At 37.8% G+C, this 22,212-nt stretch overlaps 1 protein-coding gene across 1 annotated transcript in view; it reads right to left on the bottom strand.

Moving 5' to 3' along the window:
- The window catches only part of MDN1 (midasin AAA ATPase 1), a 160,646-nt gene that overhangs the window by 52,231 nt on the left and 86,203 nt on the right, over positions 1-22,212 (bottom strand). Inside the window, exons 37-58 of the mRNA XM_090279673.1 lie at positions 21,273-21,395; positions 19,401-19,598; positions 18,032-18,139; positions 17,499-17,687; positions 16,807-16,896; positions 16,442-16,705; positions 16,072-16,333; positions 14,592-14,751; positions 13,669-13,785; positions 12,559-12,767; positions 11,481-11,629; positions 11,002-11,213; positions 10,464-10,684; positions 9,464-9,577; positions 8,665-8,797; positions 7,326-7,438; positions 6,145-6,278; positions 3,324-3,481; positions 2,982-3,102; positions 1,643-1,853; positions 713-944; positions 249-375 (exon numbers count right to left, since the gene is read on the bottom strand). Of these exons, the coding sequence (XP_090135799.1) occupies positions 249-375; positions 713-944; positions 1,643-1,853; positions 2,982-3,102; positions 3,324-3,481; positions 6,145-6,278; positions 7,326-7,438; positions 8,665-8,797; positions 9,464-9,577; positions 10,464-10,684; positions 11,002-11,213; positions 11,481-11,629; positions 12,559-12,767; positions 13,669-13,785; positions 14,592-14,751; positions 16,072-16,333; positions 16,442-16,705; positions 16,807-16,896; positions 17,499-17,687; positions 18,032-18,139; positions 19,401-19,598; positions 21,273-21,395 (3,645 nt within the window). The remainder of the gene's footprint in view (positions 1-248; positions 376-712; positions 945-1,642; positions 1,854-2,981; positions 3,103-3,323; positions 3,482-6,144; positions 6,279-7,325; positions 7,439-8,664; positions 8,798-9,463; positions 9,578-10,463; positions 10,685-11,001; positions 11,214-11,480; positions 11,630-12,558; positions 12,768-13,668; positions 13,786-14,591; positions 14,752-16,071; positions 16,334-16,441; positions 16,706-16,806; positions 16,897-17,498; positions 17,688-18,031; positions 18,140-19,400; positions 19,599-21,272; positions 21,396-22,212) is intronic.

Raw genomic sequence — 22,212 nt, forward strand, 5'->3', positions numbered from 1 at the left:
ACACCAGCCAGGGCTCTTTTAGCATTTTTTAACTGGAAACTGAATAGAATGATTCTGCAATAAGTTGAGAAATACCCAAGTAATTACTGCAAAAGAACATTTAAAATTCTCCCCTCTGAAATTAAAAATGGTGTTTGTAACTTATAATTTTGTGACTAAATAAAATGTTCTGCAACCAGTTTGCCACAGAAAATCTAATCAGCTCATAGTGTAAAGGAGGTTTATTTCTTTTTGATTTTGATTTTTACCTTCTGATGGTGCAGTAAGGACCAAAGGTCTCGAAGCTCTTGAGGAGCAACTGGTGTGTGTTTAAGACAAAATGTGATGTGATGACTTATTTCCTCATCTATCCATGGTTGCTGATTTTTGCTGGACCTGTTCCAGAAATAAAGAGGGAGAGAGAGTGGACTGTGGGCTATTGATGAACAGCTAGGAAACTGCTATGTATGCGACTATGAAAACACACAGAACTTAGAACACATTTATTTAAAAATGAATAAGCAATATCACTGGAAAAATATCTAGCAACTTTTAAAGATGGAATGAAGACAAACAAAAGTCTTCAGGAAGTTTTGGCTTTCCAAAGTGGCAACCGACCTCCCTCTGCTTCGGCAACTATTCTGCCTCAAGGCAAGTCTGTGATTTGTTTCACAGGTAGGATACACAGAATAATCTAACATGAAAATGAGTTCCCCCGAGGAAAATAACTTACTTTCTCAGAGAAGCCTGTGTCATAAAATCAGCTGTCACTTTGTACTGCCAAAGCACAGCCAGATACTCCATTGCAGGCCACAACTGAACGCTCCTCGTGAGTTGAATTAAGGAGGAAAAGTCTGGCTGGGATGGAGTGGAAGCTTCACTGGGCTTTTGCTCCAGAAAACCAAGTGAAATTCCTCTGGCTTTTAGTTCTAGACACTGAGCATTCACAAGATTCTTCAATTCATCTGGACAGAAAGGACACGTGGTATTATTGCACAACAGTCATAGTACAGGCTCAGATTTCAACAGCCAATTATGTGCCTGTGAACTAAACCAAAGTGCAGCTGACCCTGCGCCTCAGTTTTGAATCTGTGAAATGTGTTATTAACCCATTTCCTGTTTAGAGAGAAAAAAAGTGCAGCTCACTGCCAGCATTCATTTCATTTTATACGAATATGTTCTTTGAGGCTGAAGCAAATTTGACTGCTTTTTAATGTGGAAATAAAATATAGTATAAAAACTGTTCTTGGAGTTATTTATAAACAGAACTTGCCTCTAATCCTAAGGTATTTTGGGGTAAACACTTCAGGTGCACCAGTATTCTCAGAGCAAACAGGAAATGGATTAATACCTCATTAAGTCTAATGACGGAATTAAACAATATACAAGGTGGGGCAAAAGTAATGAGTATGCAGAAGTTTGTTCTTGTATTATTATTATTTATTAATTACTATAGTATTTTCCTTACAAACTGTAAACCTACTTTTGCCCCACCCTGTATGTAAAGTTTAGCTCTATTTAATGGTAGTCATTATACATGCCCCCCCCCAAAAAAAACAAAAAAATCAACTATGGGAATTATGTAAAATTTATTTATTGGCTGTAGGGCAGCAGACACACTCTTACAGTATTTGCCAGCAGGCCAGACTCCAGAGTACATTACCTGGGTTGACATCGTCCAGGATATTAGCTCTGAGGACCAGTCCCCAGGCCTGTAGGAGACTTTTCTTTAATGTCCATTCAGAAGCAACCACTTGGAGCCGACCAATGTCTCCTAGCCATCCACTCTCCCCAAGGGAAGCCATTTGCTCTCTGATGGCAAGGGCTTTGTTCAGGATTTTCAGTTGTGAAAAACACTCTACCACCAGCTTGTCCTGAAACAATAAAACCCAGGAGAGCCTACTACAGAGAAGAAATGTGCTTCTTTTTAGCAACCTATTCAAGTCTGAGAAAAAATTTAAACTATTTCCACAATGCTTCTAGAAAATATAGGGTTTATTCCTGTTGCTATCAGGGAATTTTATGGTAATAAAGTTAATATGTTTTTTTCTCACTTGCCCAGTCAGAATGGCCATCATCAACAAATCAACAAACAACAAGTGCTGGCGAGGATGTGGAGAAACGGGAACCCTGGTGCACTGTTGGTGGGAATGCAGACTGGTGCAGCCACTATGGAAAACAGTATGGAATTACCTCAAAAAATTAAAAATGGAACTGCCTTTTGAACCAGCGACTCCACTACTAGGATTATACCTGAAGAATCTTAAAACACCAATTCAAAAGAACTTATGCACCCCTATGTTCATTGCAGCACTGTTTACAATAGCTAAGTGCTGGAAACAACCTAAGTGCCCATCTGTAGATGAGTGGATCAAAAAACTGTGGTACATTTACGCAATGGAATACTATGTAGCAGAAAGAAAGAAGCAACTCCTGCCATTTGCAACAACATGGATGGAACTAGAAAGAATTTTGCTAAGTGAAATAAGCCAGGCAAAGAAAGAAAAATACCATATGATATCACCTAATACAGGAAACTAAAGAACAACACAAACAAAAGAACTAAATAGAACAAAGAGCAGAACAGCAGTCAAAAGGGGGAGGGGGGAGGGAGAGAAGGGGGATAAGTAAGGGAAGGGTTTAGTCAAAGAACGTATATAAATGACTCATGGACATGGACAACGGGGAGGGATATGATTGAGGGAGAGGGGGTGAGTTGGGTGGGGGAGAGAAATTGGGACAAAAGGGGACAACTGTAATTGAAAAACCAAAAAAAAAAAAAGAAAAAAGAAAAAAAAAAAGTTAAAATATTACCTAGCCTTAATAGTCTCAAGAATAGGTAAAATGACAACATTTAACAAATGAATTAATAGTATTCATAGACCATTTACAAGGTCAGCCTTGCAAGTAAGGATGAGTCCAACTGAAAGGCAGCCCTCACATTCCAGAAGAATTTCAGAAAAAGAGGTCAGATCTTTGTTTACTGCAATTCCAAGGTGTACCTTAAAAGGAAACGGTCGTCCCAGGAACTTCTGCAACCTCTTTATACCAGTGAAGCCACCAGTCGGGCTCCCCAAGCAATTCTGAATATGTTCTGCGACAGTCTGAACCTCTTTGTAGTACCTTTAGAGAAGAAGAAAAGAGCAGCAGGGAAGTAAGGAAAAGAAAATGCTGGACAGTAAGAGATGTCATTCACATTCCATAGCTGATTTACATGCACTGGTAGGCCAAGGGAATAAACCAAAGTAAAGAAAGAGGAAACAGTTTCAATTCCAAACTGTCTTCTCTTTAACATCTGCAGTACTGCATATTATTTACATTATTACTCTAAATATGAGTCTTACTTGTCTTCATGGTTCATCAGGAGTTGGGGAATCTGACGGACCAAGTGCTTTAAAACCCAGTGCCAGTGAAGGGCAAGCAGGGCCAGGCCTGCAACATCTACTTTCACTGTGTCAGCCACAGTCCAAAACCGGTCCCGCCATTGAAGAGAATCCAAGATCTAAAAAAAAGTAAACAAAACTGCTCAAAAACAGCCCCCAGAAAAGACACAGGGCACAGATTTCAATTATTAATGAATACTCAACATACATACATGAAAGGTCTACCATTCCACTGGAATATTTTTAGGGACATTAAGGCAGTCAGAGAAGGCAAGATCTTCCTCCTCCTAGTACCTGGAAGTTCAGGGCTATTCCACTAGAGAAAGTGGAATTACTGGGTTCTGTGGTTAAGTGTATAAGAAAGCACCAACTCGTCTTAAAAAGCAGCTGTACTATTTTGTCTTCCAACCAGCAGCTGGTGAATTCAAGTTGTCCCATTTCCTTGCTAGTAACTAGCCATTCTGGTGGGTGACAACTCACTATGGTTTCAATTTCTATTTCCTTGATAACTAATAATCTTGCAATTTTTTAAGATCTTACTGGGCATTTCTTCAAAAATTTTGCTCATTTCTTAAATTTGTCTGTCTTATTAGTTTGTTTATATAATTTATGTATGATTTCTAAACAGTTGCTCTTGGTGTTTTTGTTTTCTTAAAGTTGTCTATTTAGAAGAGAAGTTTTTGCTTTTGGTGAAATTTTTATCAATAATTGTCCAAAATCTTTCCCTATCCTCAGGTTATGAAGATTTTCTCCTGTTTTCTTTTAAGACAGTTAATAGTTTTAGCTTTTTTATATTTAGGCTATGATCCACTTTGAGATCACTTTTCTCTTTAATGTAAGGTAGGGGTAAAGACTCATTTTACTTTATTACACAGACATCTAGTTGTCCCATCATCATTTGCTGAGTAGACTTTTCCCCCAGTAAATGACCTTTGCACATCTGGCAAAAACACTAACAACAAATCATTTGACCATATATGTGAGAGTCCATTTCTGAATTCTCCTTTTTGTTTCATTTGTCTATCTGGCTACCCTTATAATATCCATCATTTTATTTATGTAGTTTAATGCAAATTAGGTAAATGTGAGTCTCCAAAATCACTCTCATAATAATGTATTTTTACACCAAGGTAGTCTCAAGGTTAGTGATTATGTTCAGAGTTTCCAAGAAGTAAAAGCTATTTTTATAATATCATATTATTTTGTCTTTTTCTATATTGACATTTATTCTGATGGTATCCCCAAAAAGCATGATAAACAAATTTTAACTGGGTATCTGGCAAACACTGTATTCAAGATGAATGAAGTAAATCTAGTCAGGTGATGAAAAATAATTCAAGAGTATATGCGACCACTGATAAAATTCAAGCTTTTAAGCAAAACCTAGGACTTTAAAAAACCCAGACCATGAAAACTTCCTAATATTGAAAGATTTTTCTGATGAGGTTTGTGGTAATTTTTTTATGATTGTGATTTTATTTATATTGAAGAATGAAATGTGTCAGCATTTGGAAGATCTGATAACTTGAACAATCTTTTCCAAATTACCAATACATGAGCTATAAACACACACAAGGATTTTAAAAGTCCATCCAAAGTGCAAGCCAGGCCAATGGATTTTGAGCATGACAAGTTCAGTGACATATTTTTAGATTCCATGTTACAGGTAACCTTTATAAAACTTGTCAAGTTGTGATATAGTATTAAAGAAAAATATTCACAATGATATGAAATGGCTATTAAGATACTCCTCCCTTTTCCAACCTCATAACTATGAACAGAGGCCAGTTGTTCTTCACAAACTTCGAGCAAAAAAAGTATATTACAAGAGACTGAATGTAGAAGCAAATGTGAGAATCCAACTTTCTTCAATTAAAAACATAGAAACGTAAAACAGTAACACTCTCTTCATTAATTGTTGTTTTGGAAAAAGTTGTTTTTTCATTAAAAATGTTATTCATATTAACATGAAGTGGACTTGTTACTGTGTTTTTAAACAGATTAGTAACTATTTTTTAACATTTCTCAGATTTACATGTTAATCTAATAAATACTGATAAATGTTATCACATACACAGAAGTTCTTTGGGGTCTTTAGTACCTTTTAAGATCATAAAGGGTCTTGAGACCAAGAGTTTATGAACTGCTACTCTAATTTACTAGAATTACCAGCATAATCTGGATTCAAAACTGAAATCCATATATGGCAGCCATGTATAGAAAAGCTCAAGTAAATTCAAATGCAACTGTTAAAATTCCAATATCCAGCAACACATACATAGATGAGTAAGTTATAGTAGCACACATTCAATGAAATATTACTCGGCAATCTGAATGAACTCTTGATACACGAAATATGGATGCCATCTTCAAATAACTATTTTGACAAAAGAGAATACATACTTCATAATTTCATTTATAGAGAGTATCACAGTAACAGAAAGCAAAGCAATGGACACCTGGTTAGGGGAGGGGGCAGGGGAGAGGAAGGAAATACAAAAGAACATGAGGGAAGATTTGAGGGTGGATATATGTTCTCAATCTTGACTGTGGTTAACTGTCTCACAGTTATATTCATATAAAACTGTAAACTTTACATGTCATTTGTTATGTGTCAATTATGCTCCCATAAAGCTTTAAAATGTGTATATATTTTCAATTGTTAAGAACAATTACATTTCTCAAATAATATCTGAGATAATAATGCTGAAGTTAGTCTCACCCCTAAGATCTTTGTGCCAAGACAAATGTTTAAAATAAAAACAGGTATATTTTTCCTTACCTTATTGACACTGGTATCAGATACCATTCCCTGGGAAGATTGTACCCAGAGCAGGATTAATGCATCACAAAGTTCAAAAAAAGCTGCAAGATTGACCACAATTTCATGGGGCAGGCTGTGATAGCTCTCTGGATCTTAGAAGTGACAAAAATAAAATAAGAACGTTTCATCAGATTTAAATTGACCTTTTGACATTTCCAAAATCAACTGTAATATGAAACTTAATAATCCCAGTACAAAGGTCAATATTGAAAGGTCAAACTGAAAGCAGTTCTTTGCCTACTATTATTAAACTTTGCAGATCAGGCATGTATACCTATGGATGTTCAGATGCCTTAATGAAAAAAGAAAATTATAGAATAACAATGCAATTTTAAACAAGTATTTGTTCAAATACAAAACAAAAAGTGTATGTGTGTGTGTATAAAATAATTTATTTATTTATTTATTTGTTTGTTTTATTTATTTTATTTTTAGAGAGAGGGGAAAGGAGAAAGAGGGAAAGAAACATCACTGTGTGGTTGCTTCTCACTCACGTCCCCAACTGAGGACCTGACGTGCAACCTAGTAACGTGCCCTGACTGGGGATCAAACCAGCGACACTTGGCTCGCAGGCCGACGCTTAATCCACTGAGCCACAGCAGCCAGGAGTGTGTATATTTTTGAATGGATAGAGCACAATTATGTACCATTAACAGAAGCAGCTTTAAAAGCTGACTTCTAAAATTTTTATGTTTCTATATAGTTTGATTTTTTTTCCCACAAGCATGGGTATCTTTTCAATTAAAAAAGAAGAAGAACCTATAACCAAATACTTAAGAGTATGTACTTTTTGAGCCAACAAACCTAGGTGTCAAGTTCTAGCTGTTACTTACTGGAGATGTGACCTTGACCATCTCTGCCTCCCTTTCCTCTTTCATAATATAGGACAAACACAGCACAGTTGTTATGAGCAGAGTTGTTATGAAAAGTAAAGAAAACCAAAGCTGTGTTAAAAGCAGTTCATCATTAGTACTGAGTAAGGGAATGTGTTTGGTATCGGGCCAGCGTATGTGTTTGAAATTGGGCCAGTGAATCAAAAGGAATCAGTAAAATGGCAACAACTACTGAGTATGTCTCAACCTCTACAACACTTTGCAATCAGATGTGTAACTGAAGAATATGAAAGGCAGTGTTCTTACCTTTATGGAATTCGAAGGACATTCTCAAGACACTAGTTATCTTTTTGCCACCAAGAGAAACCAAATTTGCTTCAGTAAAAATTCGTTTTTCCCGGTCAAGATATATGATTGTCCTGAAATGGGATTCAATAACATAACAAATCATTATCAGTGAATCATATTTTTCAATCACATCTATTTGCTGAATCCTGAAAATCCTTGAAACACCAATCTCCCTCAACCAGACATTCCTCACCTGCCCCTACAAATTCTGGACTAGAGAGAGAGAGGTGAAAGTGATGACAACTAAGCTGGAGAGAAGAGGGCAGATGGCTGGCAAAAGCTGTGTCTAGGTAGGTGGTCAGGCCTCATTCTGTTGCTCCGCCATGATCTGACAAACTGTACTGGGAACCCTTAAACTTGGGCATTAGACAATTAATCTGTGGTATTAGGAGTCCCCTGAGGAGGTTGAGTGTGCGTTATTGGAAGAGGAAACAAGGGGTCTCTGAGTTGCTAGCACATATCACATGCATGAATGAGTTCACTCATTAAAACCATGTATATTCATTAAGTGCACTTTTCTGTAATGTGTACTGTACCTCAATTACAAAACTATTTTAAAGAATTTATTACACTGATGGCCAATGTAAAAACTGCTGATCAGGCCCTGGCTGGGTAGCTCAGCTGGTTAGAGCATAATCCCAGTACACCAAGGTTGCAGGTTCAAGCCCAAGTCAGGGCACACACAAGAATCAACCAATGAACGCATCACTACATGGGACAATAAATCAATGTTTCTCACTCTCCCCCTTCCTCTCTCTAAAAATCAATTTTAAAAAACCCAGCTTTTATAAGATTTATATAAATTTATATGTGAGTGTGAACGTAAGTGTGCAGGTGCTATGTATATCTCTAGTATTTGAGGATGTGAAACCATGTGGCAGACAGTTGGCTAAGGAAAGGACATGTGAGAGAAATGGTAGGTGAAAATGGGAGGAGCTGCAGGGAATCAACCAGAGAACAGTAGAACTATGATTATCTGATTATAAAGAATTAACCATAAAATAAATCCCACCATCAATGCTAAGCTGGTGTATCTCTTAAAGCCTCCTATTCAATTACTAAAATCCTGCAAAAATGATAGGAATTTTGACATCGCAGTCGGAATTACTTCACTGTGCACAGAACATACAGGAGAAGTGGTAACAGAGGCAATCATTTCAACCACCCCAACACTTCTTAGGTTCAGAAGATTAAACACACCTAAGTGGTATTTGACAGAGACTTAGAAAAGGTATGATCTGTGAAGCCATAGTGTACAATGAGGCAAACAATGCCAAGAACAGCATACTTCACCTACTTATTTGCAATAGACTCTAAAAGGGCAAAGAGCTTCTCAGACTGGTCCATTTGTGGGTCAAAGTCCATTGAACTTCTAATGATGTCCAAAGCCTGCATATTCCATCGAGGGTCCAAAGGGATCACAAATTCATCTGGGTTATAAAACAAAACAAAGAATTTTAGAGTTAAACTCCTCGCCTGGCAAATTTCTGTTGAGGATTGTCATTGTTTTAATTTGATGACATTCAGTCCTGATAGGGAAGAGGTGGCACAGAGAAATGCTGGTTTCAGCTCATGATACTAAAAAAGTAGGGTTCGACAGCTTTTATACTATTTCCTTTCTAAATACAAAAATCTCTACCAGTCCTGAAAATTCATTCCACTGTAGGATATAAAAGTAATCATTACTGGAATGTAATAAGTCCAACCAATGCATTCACTTGCTGAGATTCCACTATTGGTTGGGGGGGGCGGGGGGGATCAGTAAGTTTAATTACCTAATCATTTGCCATTAACCACAAGAAAACTAACTTACATGGCAGAAAATGAATGAATACATCTCAATAATTGCTTTCAATACATTTAAAAGCCATGTCTTTACACTAATAGGATGCGGTTGCTGCTGACACCTCACTGAGCTCCTTTGGCTCAAACCTGGCACTTCTGTAAAGCAGTGGTGATCAGCCTCTGACACCCCCAGAGGCTGTGAGATCCAGAGGGAGGGAGGTAAGAATAAACAATGGTAACATGAATTTAAAGGTGGCTTGGTAAGATGGGTCAGTAAAGCTGAGAGCTAAAAATCAAATCAGGTGTAGTACCTGTTATATTTGGTTGTAATATTTTGATGACATTACTGATCCCAGTTGAGAGAGAATTTGAATAAAATTTCCTAAGAGATGCAGCATTGGCTTCCAAATGAATCTGTACTGACTCTGTGGAGGAAGGAGAAAGCAAATGTTAGTACCTAAAGCAAGCTGTCCAAACTTTCTGCAATGACAAAAATGCTCTATAGCTGAGCTGCCAGATATGAAGAGTGGCCAGCACAACTAAGGGACTGGATTTTAGATTTTTTAAAATTTTAATTAGTTCCTATTTAGCCTTTATAGTGACCTGTGCTAGTAGCTATCATATAGAACAATGCAGATAACAGTAATTATAAAAATTCTCTTTACACATTTTTAGACAGATCACATGTACCACAATAATATGCACATTCAATGGCTCATCTACAAGTTCTCATGGAGCAGAAAGGCTCATGTAAACTCAATTACTTTAAGCAACAAGTTCTATCAACAAATTCCATGTCCTATATTTTACAAGCCATGTGATGTTGTTACTATTGCTTTTTCCTTTTAGAATGAAAAAAGTACCAAGTAATTAAGACAACTTAGAGCACCTGTAATTAGTAAATTTTTTAGGCACTATTAGAGGGAATTAATTTACCAAAAGCAGCACCTTTACCAGACAGAATGGTTATGCAGCACTAGTAATACAAACAGCAAGGTGTTCAAACATATAGAAAGTAGAATAACAGTGCATTTTCCTTCTAGACCTAATAGAAAGGTAGACAGACTCTGGAATGCTAAGCATTATACTGAGGGAAAAAGTTCCTCTTGGGACACATCTAAGGGCAGATGTGTTCCTTAAATTTTTTAACACCTACACAAAACATTAACGCTAGATCACAAATTTCTTGCTATGATATCTCCCATATATAATAGTAGCAGTGTAGTCACAGACTAATACAGCTGCTGAAGTACTAAATAGGGTACATGTACATAAATTCACTCATGACACAAATTAAGCTTTTCTACTCACCGAGCCCCTGTGGTATATTCTTGGCTAAATGATAGAGCCACTTAACTCTGAGCATCCAATCTTGATTGGTTGCTCTTTCTATAAGCAATTTAACAGCCATGGCCAGAACTTCTGGTTCATCGATCCAAAAAGAATCCACTTCAACTGAACTGAACTGCAAGCTCTCAGGGTTGGAGGACTGCATAATTTTTTCTAAGTCTGGCAAGGTAAGAGGCTGAATCCTGAAATTCAATGGAATAGGCAAAGTCAGTACTGCAATGAACTTTCATTTCACATTCCAAAGAACCAGGAAAATAACTTTATAAGTAACAACTCAAAGAGATATTGGGGAAAGGTGGGTCCCCTATGAAGAAGACAATCAAAACATATACCAAATGAGTAACATGTAGGGAGCAATATCAAATAAAGCTGTGACAGCTGGGTAATAAATGGCCACATAACATTCTGGTCTAATATGCTGGGTGACAACCATTACCATCACAAGCAAACAACACAGTAAAGATACTGGAGCGACACATAGGCTCAACGTTCTGCTAACCTCGCCCAGCTGCTAGTTTTCATGCTCATCCTGTTGAGGCAATATGCTAAAATCTGTCCATCACTTCGTACTACAGAGAGGTGAGAATCTTCCGTAGCAAAGAGAGCTGAGGGCAGAGAATCTGGCCACAGCCCCATGGCAAGAATGGAGCCACCCCAGGTGTCATGTGCTCGCAGAGAAGAAACATGTTTCTCCAGTAAAGCCTGCATGAGCTGAAAGGAGATAAAAACACATGGTATATATGTGCTACTGCCAAAAATGCACATTACAAGGTAACTTCTACTTTTTGTGATGATAAATTTCAAGGATGTAATATTTATATTTAACCTATTTTCAGAAAAGTACCTGGATACCACATCTCTATTAGAGAATAACCACTATGGTCTATGGTCCACTCTCTTAGTCATTAAAGAATTTCCTTGTACTAAACAATGTAGAGTGTTACAACTTAGAAAGCTATTTGAAACACTTCATGGTACCTTCTGGTTTGCTGGTGAATGCTGGGAGCGAACATATGCTTCCCAGCATGCTTCAGAAAAGGCTCTGTCTAAACTCAGACCTCGCTGCAGGTACTGCACAATGAATAAGGCTGTTTGAATTAGAGTCGAAACAGATGATGTTGGGGAACCTATAAAGAAAAAACATGGCCATCTATGAGCAACAAATTCTACAAAATCTTCAATGAAAATGGATAAATTCTACATTCACATCAAACTTTGTCCCCCCAAGAACCTGATTTTAGAAAGCCTTCTAAGGGGATTCTCTAGTCTCACAAGACAAAATGGACTTGTGGCAACATTCATATTCCTTCCCTCTTATCCCACCTTCCTGCCCTCGCTCTCTGACAGGATCTTGTGAGGAAGTGACCGACCACATGACTCATTTACAAGTGTGACAAAGCTGGTCCTTAATCCTAAAGTGACACACACCGAAGGTGGCCACAGCCTCATAAAGGACCATGGCTTTGAAATCCAACAGTCCTACTTTCAAATTCCACATGTCATTATTAACTCTTTGGCTTTGATGAGTTACTCAGCTTCTCTTAGCCTTATCTGTAAAATGGAAACAAACGCATGTCTTGCAGAACTAATCGGAGTACTAAATAAGCAACCAATATTGTATCTAACACATAGTAGCTATTCAATAAATAAAATTCCACTTATTTTTATTACTGCTGTTATAAATTTGCTTTTTCTTGTACATTTGGACATTTAGAAGAAGTGATATCTGTTTTAAACAATTCAAAGTTCCCTCTTTATTCTACTTTCAAGGACTCTGATGATCCTGAAGATCTGAGGGAGAAACATCACACAATTCAGTGCCTAGAACAGCATTCCTCCTGTGAGTGCTACATCAGAATTACCTGGGAAGCTTCTTTAAACTCAAGCCTGTGCCTCACCCACACCTGCTGCTGGGGGAAGAAGAGCACCAGAACATCTACACTTTTGTGGTAATCTCTATTTCTACGTACACTAAATGTGAGAACTCCTGGCCTAGAAGTCAAATGGAGCAACACATGAGTAAAATTCTGCAGAGCCTAGAAGTTAAGCACCTTACCTACAACAGCGCTTTGGGTCTCTCGGTGTAGAGCCAAGAGGATGTCACACACACTGTCCCCCACCAAGCCGAGGCTGTGCAGCACAACTTTCAGATCCAGGTCATCTGGGATGCTACCATCCCCTTCCCCTGAAATGTATATTTCAAGCCCACGATTCCTCATAGCTCGGGATATTTCTCCATGAACAGGATCCATCGAGAGAAAAAGTCTAGTAATACAGCAAGTCAAAGGGAAAAAAAATTAAAATCCCAGTGTAACCAATGGTGCAGCTCAGCAACAATCGGTGAGGCCAAATCTTATCTGGCTTATCTTCCAGGAGCTTTATCAAGGGACATGCTACTAATTAAAGGTCTGCTACTGTCATCTGTACTCTACCTTCCAGTTCCAAAATGCATCAATACAGTAAATCAGTTCTCTAAGCCTACTTTCCTTAGGAACTTGTATATCCAGTGCACCTTCAGTGTTGTCTGAGAACTTTAAAATTTTTCCTTTCAGATATTCCCCAAATCAAGCAGTGATAATTCATCATTCTAACTTACCTACAAATAGCAGAAAAGGAAGCACTATGTTCTCCTGAAACAATTAGCTTCATGTATTTAATATCTAGTAACACCTCAGTGTAGCTGGCTGACATCTGCAAAACTAAACAGCGATTCCCTGCTGACCCTCCCCATACTAAAACCTGCTCCTTTGCCAGTCTTCCCTTTCTCAATGAATAGCACCCCATTACTCAAGTCAAAAGCCTAGGTGTCATCCTTGCTTCGTCTTTATCAACCCGCAAGTCCATTTCAAGTCCCATTCATCTGACCCTTCTAGTATAAGCTATCATTATCTCCTCTCTGAACTACTGCAAAAGGCTTGAAACTGGTCTCTCTGCTCTTACCCTTCACCACCCACCCATAGCAAGAACCTTGCCTAGTTTACCACTGTGTCCCCAGAGCTCGGCAAACAGCAGAGCCTCCATAAATAAGGTTAACTGAACCAATGAATGAATGAACATACTTATCATTGGGTGTGTCAATATAACACCTAAAAAAGTCCTACTCAATGTTCTTCTCTGCTATGAAGGCTGTCAGATTTTTAGGGAGAGACATAAGAGGCGTAAATACCTGAAACTGGGATGTGGTGTAACGGTGGGAGTGGATCCATCTATCATTCCTCTCTCACTAACAGTGAGGACACCTTCAGGTTCAAGGAGAGCATTCAAACGATCCAGCACTGAGGGGCTGCACAGAGTTCAAATGTCAGTCTGTCATGCTGCCATGACCCTACTTTTCTTGCACAGGCCTCCCACTGCTCTGACCCACATCTTCTTTTGGCATAGATCACTCCCCTATATAGAACTGTTATCTCTTTCCCATCAATTCCCGTTTTCACTCCCAAGGCACAGAGTCCAAAGATCCATACACAGTAAAGTCACAAAACAGTTGAATAAATTTTTAAAAATGACAGCAAGTTCCCTGAACTGTAACTCTTCTCTTTCCCCTTCCTTCTTCCCCACTTCCCAACATTATCAAATCCATTTAAAGGTAATTGGATTTCAACTGGAAACATTCTGAAAGATGCTCCAGGTAGAGAACATATCATATGGCCTCCAGCAGCTTCTATTAGACTGTGTAACTACAATAGTGTTATGCCTGTCCTTTTCCTTACTTGGGAGTCAGAAGTGATACACCCTGATGCACATTTACTAAATGTGGGTCCTGTGTCAGATCTCCCATTTCAAAAATCTGCATTCAAGAATGACTACTACCTGGTCATTCTGATGTCAAATAAAATGGTCTCAGAGATGGCTGGAAATGCAATCCAATTTTATTAGCCTTCAGTTCTGCTCACTAAACTCTTGCAGCTCTTTAATGACCAACTACCATTGTTCACAACAGGCTGAAGTCTACAGAAGATGGCTGAGGATGCAATTCTGGTTAAGAAACAGTGGATTAAAAATACCAGAGCTTCCATCTGAGTTTCTACTCTGACAAGGATAACCCAAATTTCAGTCAGGATCACTCGTGATTGGGCAGAAGGTCCTTACTTGCAAAAGTTAACGTTATCCATCAAAAGCCAATCTCCAGACCGCAGGGCCCGAACCAATATGCTGTCAACCCATTCAAAGGTGCCATGGCTGCAGCCACTGGATGACTGTCTAAGCTTCATCCCAAAGCTGCGGAACTCCTCCACAAGTCTGGAAAACTCTGAAATGTCACAGGCACAGCGCTTAATCTCAAACCAGGACAATAAAAACAAGAACAACAAAAAAGAAAAACTAAAATTTTTTTAAAAGAAAGTCAGAAACTTCTGGCTCAATTTTTTAAAGTTTCATAATAGAGTCAATAGGAAAAAAATTTTGGTTTTATTTAAACAATAAAGGTAAGAAAATTAGGTTTGTGGGCAGAAAATACTTTTTAATGGCTTTCTGAATTAATAGCTAAGAGGTAAATTGAGGGTGATGGAGAAGATAATCTTTATGTGCTATAATTTCTCAAATGGCAGAAGGAGAATAATGTCTCCCACCTATTACTGCATTTATACGAAACGAAAGTGTTGTTAGTTGGCACGATGCAATCAATGTCATAAAGCTGGGCTTTCTTTATAATGACTATATGATTATAGTAACAACTGGTATTTATTAATAGTTTATAGAGCCTATCTTTAGGAATCTTTCAATTGCTCTTCCTTATTAGATTTTTTATTTTTTAAGGTATATTTTATAGTTTAATTTTAGAACTTTTTTATAACGCTTTTTCGTATCACAGGTAATATACATTAAATTCCTGCTTCTAGTCGTGAGGAAATAATAAGATTTAGACTTAACCTCCCACAGTTAACAATTAGAAAACTAAGCAAAATATATGAAACACCCATGGACAGGGACAACGGTGTGGGAATTGACTATGGAAGTGGAGGGTGGGCTGGGCAGAGGGGGGCAAAAGGCGAAAAAATTGAGACAACTGTAACAGCATAAACAGTAAAATATATATATGAAACAACTGCTCTCACACACTGGACAACAAACAGCACACAGCTGTGATACCTAAGGAAAGCTGAACCACAAAATTAGAGATGTTAAGTTTCCATGTTAATTGAAGAATTTCTTCCATTTTCTATATAAAATTACTAAATAAATCCTAACTATCAGAGATCTATTCAGTTTAAAATGCCCAATTTCCTGAGAAATCATTAACTATTTTTAAAAGACCAATAAGCAATAAGACCAGCTTTACATGCAAGTGATTTATCATTACAGCTGGTTATACACAAAATAAACCATCTGCTCAGAAACTAATTTCTTCCTTGGTTGCTTTGTTTAGGATCACCAATTGTGGATACTACCCATCAGCTTCAGTTTACTTTCTAAGACAAAGATTTTCAATTTTGAGTGTTAATCAGTAAATTTACTTTAAAAATTATGGACACTGCATTTACAAATATAGTACCTGTAAATGGACACTATTTGAACAATGATAAGCACCTGATACACACAGCCAAACACACACACACACACACACACACACCTGCCTTGGAGTATGAGTTGATTTTATTGTTGAGTCGCTGCATAAGCAATAGTACTGCTTCCAGCTTGTTGACAATCTCCATTGTGACACCTTTACCATCTTCTCCAAGATGCTTGGGCTTGTATGTCAGAAGAAAATGACTCCAGGCCCGCAAGACTACTTCTGTGTCATCAGTACTGATTAGGAGGCTGTCTCTTAACAGTGCCCTTAGAGTGTTCTCCACCTTCTCTAGAAGCTGCCTCCAAGTCCGTGTAAGGTCAACCTAAAATATCCAAAGCATGTGAATTCATAACAGCTGTTTGCCAGAGTCAAAGAATACTGCTTCTTATAGTCACTGCCAACAAAGAAGACCATCAATCAGTCCACTTACCTGCTCAAATCCCCCCAGAAGCTCTGTAGTATCTGTTGCACTGTTCATAGCCATGATCTTTAACGTGTGACCAGTAAGTTGTGCCAGGAGTTGGACCAGACTGGTCTTGCCCACAGAGGCTGGACCCACAAGGATGACCATCCAGCTCATTTGCACACACTTCATAACTGACTCCAGAGTCTGCAATGACCGGTGCAGGAGTGACAAAGGGTGGCGGGATGGGGGAGGAACACAGCCTCCACGGGAAAGGACTGAGTAGCCCAGCTGAAAAAAAGACAAGCCTGTGAGACTTCACAAGCATGTCCAGTAGTGGAAGCAGAGTAAGAAAACTGTAAAAGAATAGAGCATTATCCAGGTCTCCTCACCTGAACATCATAGGGAGTGATATGAAATAGTCTGGTTCCCATGTAGGGGTTTGAATCTGAACTAAACACGTCCTTAAATACAGCAATGACCTAAAGGAAGAAGATGATACAATTGAAACACAGAACACTCCACCAAATTCTGAGTCAAACCGTCTAGAATAAACACTTCTAGAAAACATGCACAGCAATTTAAGCCACAATACTGTGAGAGAACTAGTCACAATATCCTTATCCTTTAAAATTTTCTCTTATAATAACAAGGACATATTACATTTATTTAATTCTTCAGAATGAAAGCAGACTGAAGCTCAAGAAAAAAGCAGTCACATAATCTCAAAGTATCTGAGATTCCAGTGAGAATGTACCATAAATTAAAATAAAGCCATGGATACTACAGACAATCTAGAGATGAAAAAGAAGTTTATGCCCTGGCTGGGTGGCTTACTTAGTTGGCTGGAGCATTGCTCTGTTCATCAAAGGGCCGTGGGCTCAATTCCCTGCCAGGGCACACAAGAAGGGCAACGGACTAATGTTTCTCTCTCTCTCTGAAGTAAGTAAAAGTATAGTTTCTTCCCTTAAGTTCTAAATTTCCGAGCAGCCTTACTCAGTTTTATATTACTTGTGAGTATGCCCCTCAGGAAGAAATCAACTTTCAGATGGAAAGAAACACAAAGAGCAAGTGTGAAACACACCTTTTCTTTGTCTTCCCTGGTTCTCAGTCTTTCACCATAGACCAAAAACACATGCTGACCAGGATCATAACAGCCAGGGGACTGGTCAACCAGCATCAACTGACACCAGCGGAAAAGGTCCCGGAGGTTGAATTCCCAAGGTCCTCCTTTTTGCCCCCATTTCTTTTCAACTGTCACTTCATGATCAATCTAAAAAGAAAACACCATTATTGGAAAACATGTCCCACTGCTAGGCACTGCATTAAGTATCATTAACGTACTATAAATGCATACATAATCTGAAACACAAAATAGGCTTTATTCAGATGTCTCCTTTCCCAGACTGTAAATGTCAGAAATACCATGTAAGTACTAACATTGATATATACAATAGAAATGAATTAATGTAACCCTCAAATGAGTAGCTTCCCTTCCACTATAAACTTATAGAATTCCATCTTAGACTGGTAATTTGGTAGTGTCCCATGTTCAGAAAATGATAGTTCAATTACAGCCAGGAAAATAAAGAGCAATTAATACAAGTAGGTACTTACCTGGTTGTTGAAAGCAACCATTTTCTTAACAATACTTCTGTCAATGGCTGGAAACAGAGTACTGGCAATGAACTCCATATCAATTACTGTAAGGGGATCCACAAAGACCTTTAAAATGCAAAAATAACATGAAGAGATGTTATAGTTTCTCTTTACTAAACAACAGAAATGACTACCATTTGTGATGTGAAATTTCTGTTTAACACCAAAACAATACCTCAGTTATACATACATACATATATATAATTTTTCAGTTCTAAAAACTTCTCTTGCATTTTTAGGATACATATTCATATAAAGTTTTTGAAATATAAAGAAACTGAGGCTTTTTCCTATTAGCTCAACTCAAATTGATAAAGGAAAAAAGTTACATGCCATTTATTTAGGTATATTTTAGTCAAAGAACCTGTATAAATGACTCATGGACATGGACAACGGGGAGGGATATGATTGCGGGAGAGGGGGTGGGTTGGGTGGGGGAGAGAAATTGGGGGAAAAGGGGACAACTGTAATTGAAAAACCAAAAATAAATAAATAAATAAATAAATAAAGGAAAGTGATCTTAATGGTAAGATTACCAAAAAAAAAAAAAAAAAATTTTCCTAACAAAATTCTGGATGGTAGGTATATGAGCATTCACTATAAATCTGTTCAACTTTTCAATATGCTTGAAATGTTTTATAATAAACTATTCTTAGAAGATACTTAACAAATTATTAATGATCAAGGGACAGAGACATTAAATAAAGCTAAATGGTTTTAGATAAAGCCATTTCCAAACCTCTAGATCAGCTGAACTGTAGAAAACAGATGTCAGAATAATTGAGCATATGTACACACACACACACACACACACACAAACACACACTACTATTTCTGCAAATGCGAACAAAGGCAATAAGAAAATATGCCAAATACGAATTATGGTTAACTTTGGAATGGAGAATACTAGATTTTTAATTCTTTGTCATAGTTTTCTGTTTTTTCTCTCTTGTCTTTAATTAAAATGCATTGTTTTCATTGTAAAATTCTTTTGATGTCTTAACAGACACTTGAAAAGGTTATATGTTGGCCTTAATCCTGAGCACAGTAATAGAATCCTACAGAGGGTGGGAACCTTCCTCTCCTCCAACTGATGATAATACTCCAGGTCCTCTGGGACATAAGACACAAGGATTCACACGAGGAGAGAAGTGATGATGGGAATCAATCACAATAATATTCATCATACAAAGACATGGAATTGAAAACAAAATCACTAAACGAATTCTCTTTCATTCTCATACAGAACATCCTAATAGCTACATGCCAACAGTCTTATCACCCCCAACACTTCACCTGTGGTGTCTATGGTAACAGGGTATCTCACCTGAGTGAATCTGTTAAGGAAAGACCTGGGCAAGCCCTTCCTCCCGCCTCCTTGTCTAAAGGGATTTTGACACCCAAAAATCTTCGTCTTTTCATGCTGTACTTGAAAGCTCATTCCTAACTCAGGAATATACACTTCTCCTCGGTGGTCAAAACAAGCATTGAGTCCTTCCAATACGGACTGAGAGGCCAGGTTGAGCTATTTGGGGAAGAAGACGCATACATGTGTTATACATGTTGTATAACTATAACAAAAAGGAAAAGAATAATATGCATAAAAGACAGTGCTATCTCCAAGAGGAAGAAGCTCAAATAGGACTGGTTACATTCTATCTCTAAAGTTGAGTGATGGATTGATGTATATTCATCATATTACTATTTCATATACAGGTCAGATATGATGTATATAAATTATCAATTTTCCAGTGAACTAAATAAATATTAAGACTGAATATTTTAAAAGTAAAATCTTCTCTAAAATTAAATAGTATCCATTATGTGCATCCATACTGACCTATTTTATAAATCATAGCTTACAAAAAACACTTGCCAAAACACAGATATCACATTTTTTGCACTAAGATTTTTTAAAAATGAGAAGAGAGCTCTTTACATACTTAGATAAGTAAATAACTTTCCCAGTTCAAATATTGAATGACTCACCAAGTGGGCCTAAAAGTCATGATATAAGCTACATAAAGTGGATCTACATAGCAACTTTCACCAACAGTTTTGTGAACAAGAACAAATACAAGGTTTCTGTGCCAAAAACGAAGAGAGATGGATGGAGGTCTCCAGATACTGAATTCAGAGTTCAGGGATGGGAAGTATGGGTGGTCTTTAGGTAACATGGGAAAATTGGGAAATGCGAATAAAATTCAAATGGGCAAAACCTATATTAGAATTTCTAAAGTCATATTTACACAAGCACTACAAAGCACAAATTCCACTGTGTATTTCCAAACAGGTTAAGTTCTAAAAGCTGCGCTGAGGTGTGACTGCAAGTCCAGAATGCCTTGTGGTCTCTGTATGCATTTTCACCCAACTGGAGTTCAGCTTTAAGACTAGGCACTTTTTTTCTGGATAATGAATATTCTATCACACATCTTTTCCAAAAAAAATTTGGGGGAGGTGTGTGTGTGAAGGAGGGCAGAACCTCTCTCCTTATTATCTCCCCTAGCAGCTCAGCAGAAACGGAATGCTCCAGCACATCCTCTGACTTCAGACCAAAGGGGTCTGAACCTGGGGAACACTGGGGCTTATGTCAAGTTTCACCTGTACACCTGCATCACTCCAGTCATTTAGGCACCCCAACTACTTCCTCGCCTTTTCCATGTTACTTGGGAAGTAACATGGCACATCCCAAACTGACTTGCCTCCTTTGGCCACAATCTTAAATATTTTATTTTTGTGTATTACTTTTTCATATCTCAAGCTGCCTGTCAGTCACTGAGACTTAGTACTTATCACAGGTCTCATAATGCACTCTGTTCTACTGGTCAATAATTTATCCAATATACACATATAACGCTGATCATTTTCTCACCATTTTTGTACATCTCTTCTTAAGACAACTTCCCCCAGTCTCTGTTACATTAATAAAACATGAGGTGGCTGAAACTGTTTGTAAACTACCCATGATATAAATATAAAGAGCATACCAGCCAAAGACTATAAGAAACACTAGTCAGGAGGAAGTTTTGCTCTGGAGGCTAACCTTACAAAAGTAGGAAAGTCTGAAGTCTATATACATGCTTTTATTATTAAAAGAAACCATGGAGGATTTTTTTCATTAGAGAATTTGTCTTTACTAGGCAATAGCATGCTCTCCACAATTGAGATCCCATCCATGGCATGATGGACAGTCCCTTACCTCATCCAACACAACCCAGTGGCCAGCCTTCAGAGCCGCCAGCAAGGGGCCATCGCGCCAGGCAAACTCCCCTCCCTGGCCACCCTCAACAGGTAGATCTGCTCCAAACAGGTCTGTGATGTCCTTTGAAAGGGGGTAGAAGTGAGAAAAAACCAAAATTACATAAAAATTTAACTAGATAGATTCCAAGAGCCAAAATCTAAAATAATAAATACTTGGGCATTGTACCAGTTTTCCTTCATACTCCCAAGACAGAACTAATTAATCCCAGCATTCTTTACCAGGAGCCCAGACATGCCCCAAGGATCAATGACTGGGGCTGGAGCTCCAAATCAGTAGTTCTCAACTGTGGCTATACTTGGAAATTAATCGGTGAGCTTAAAAAAAAACTACACACACATGCACGCGCGCACGCACGCACACACACACACACACACACGCACGCACACTCAAAATTCAACAATGCCCGGTTTCTACTCTCAGACCCCATTCCAAGAGATTCTCATTTAATTTGTCATCTGTTCACCATTTTAATAAGATTGTTTAAAGGTCATTTTGTTACTATAAATTTTTATTTTAGAAGGACCAAAATAAGAAGAGGTTATATTATAACAAATACTGAAGAGGGTAATTCTCAAAAGAGAATGAGATGCAAATGAAATATCACATTTTTGTTATTTTCCTGTGCTGTTCTATTTTCTGATTGTAAGAACTTGTGTACTGAAATATAATCATGTTCTGTTTTTAAAAAAAGAGAGAGAATTAGAGTAAAACATCCAGAAAGAATATTATTATAAATGTCGGCTATTAATGAATCCAGAAGAATTAGTCTGGAAGGTCAAGTTGCTGTGGTATTTCATAGCCAGGGAATACCTGGGATACTGAAAATGTCATAACTATTCCTGATTAGGAAACTGTAAACAGATACAAACATTACTCC

Source organism: Furipterus horrens, unplaced genomic scaffold, assembly GCF_987537825.1.
Source record: "Furipterus horrens unplaced genomic scaffold, mFurHor1.1.pri manual_scaffold_6, whole genome shotgun sequence".
Lineage (NCBI taxonomy): Eukaryota > Metazoa > Chordata > Mammalia > Chiroptera > Furipteridae > Furipterus > Furipterus horrens.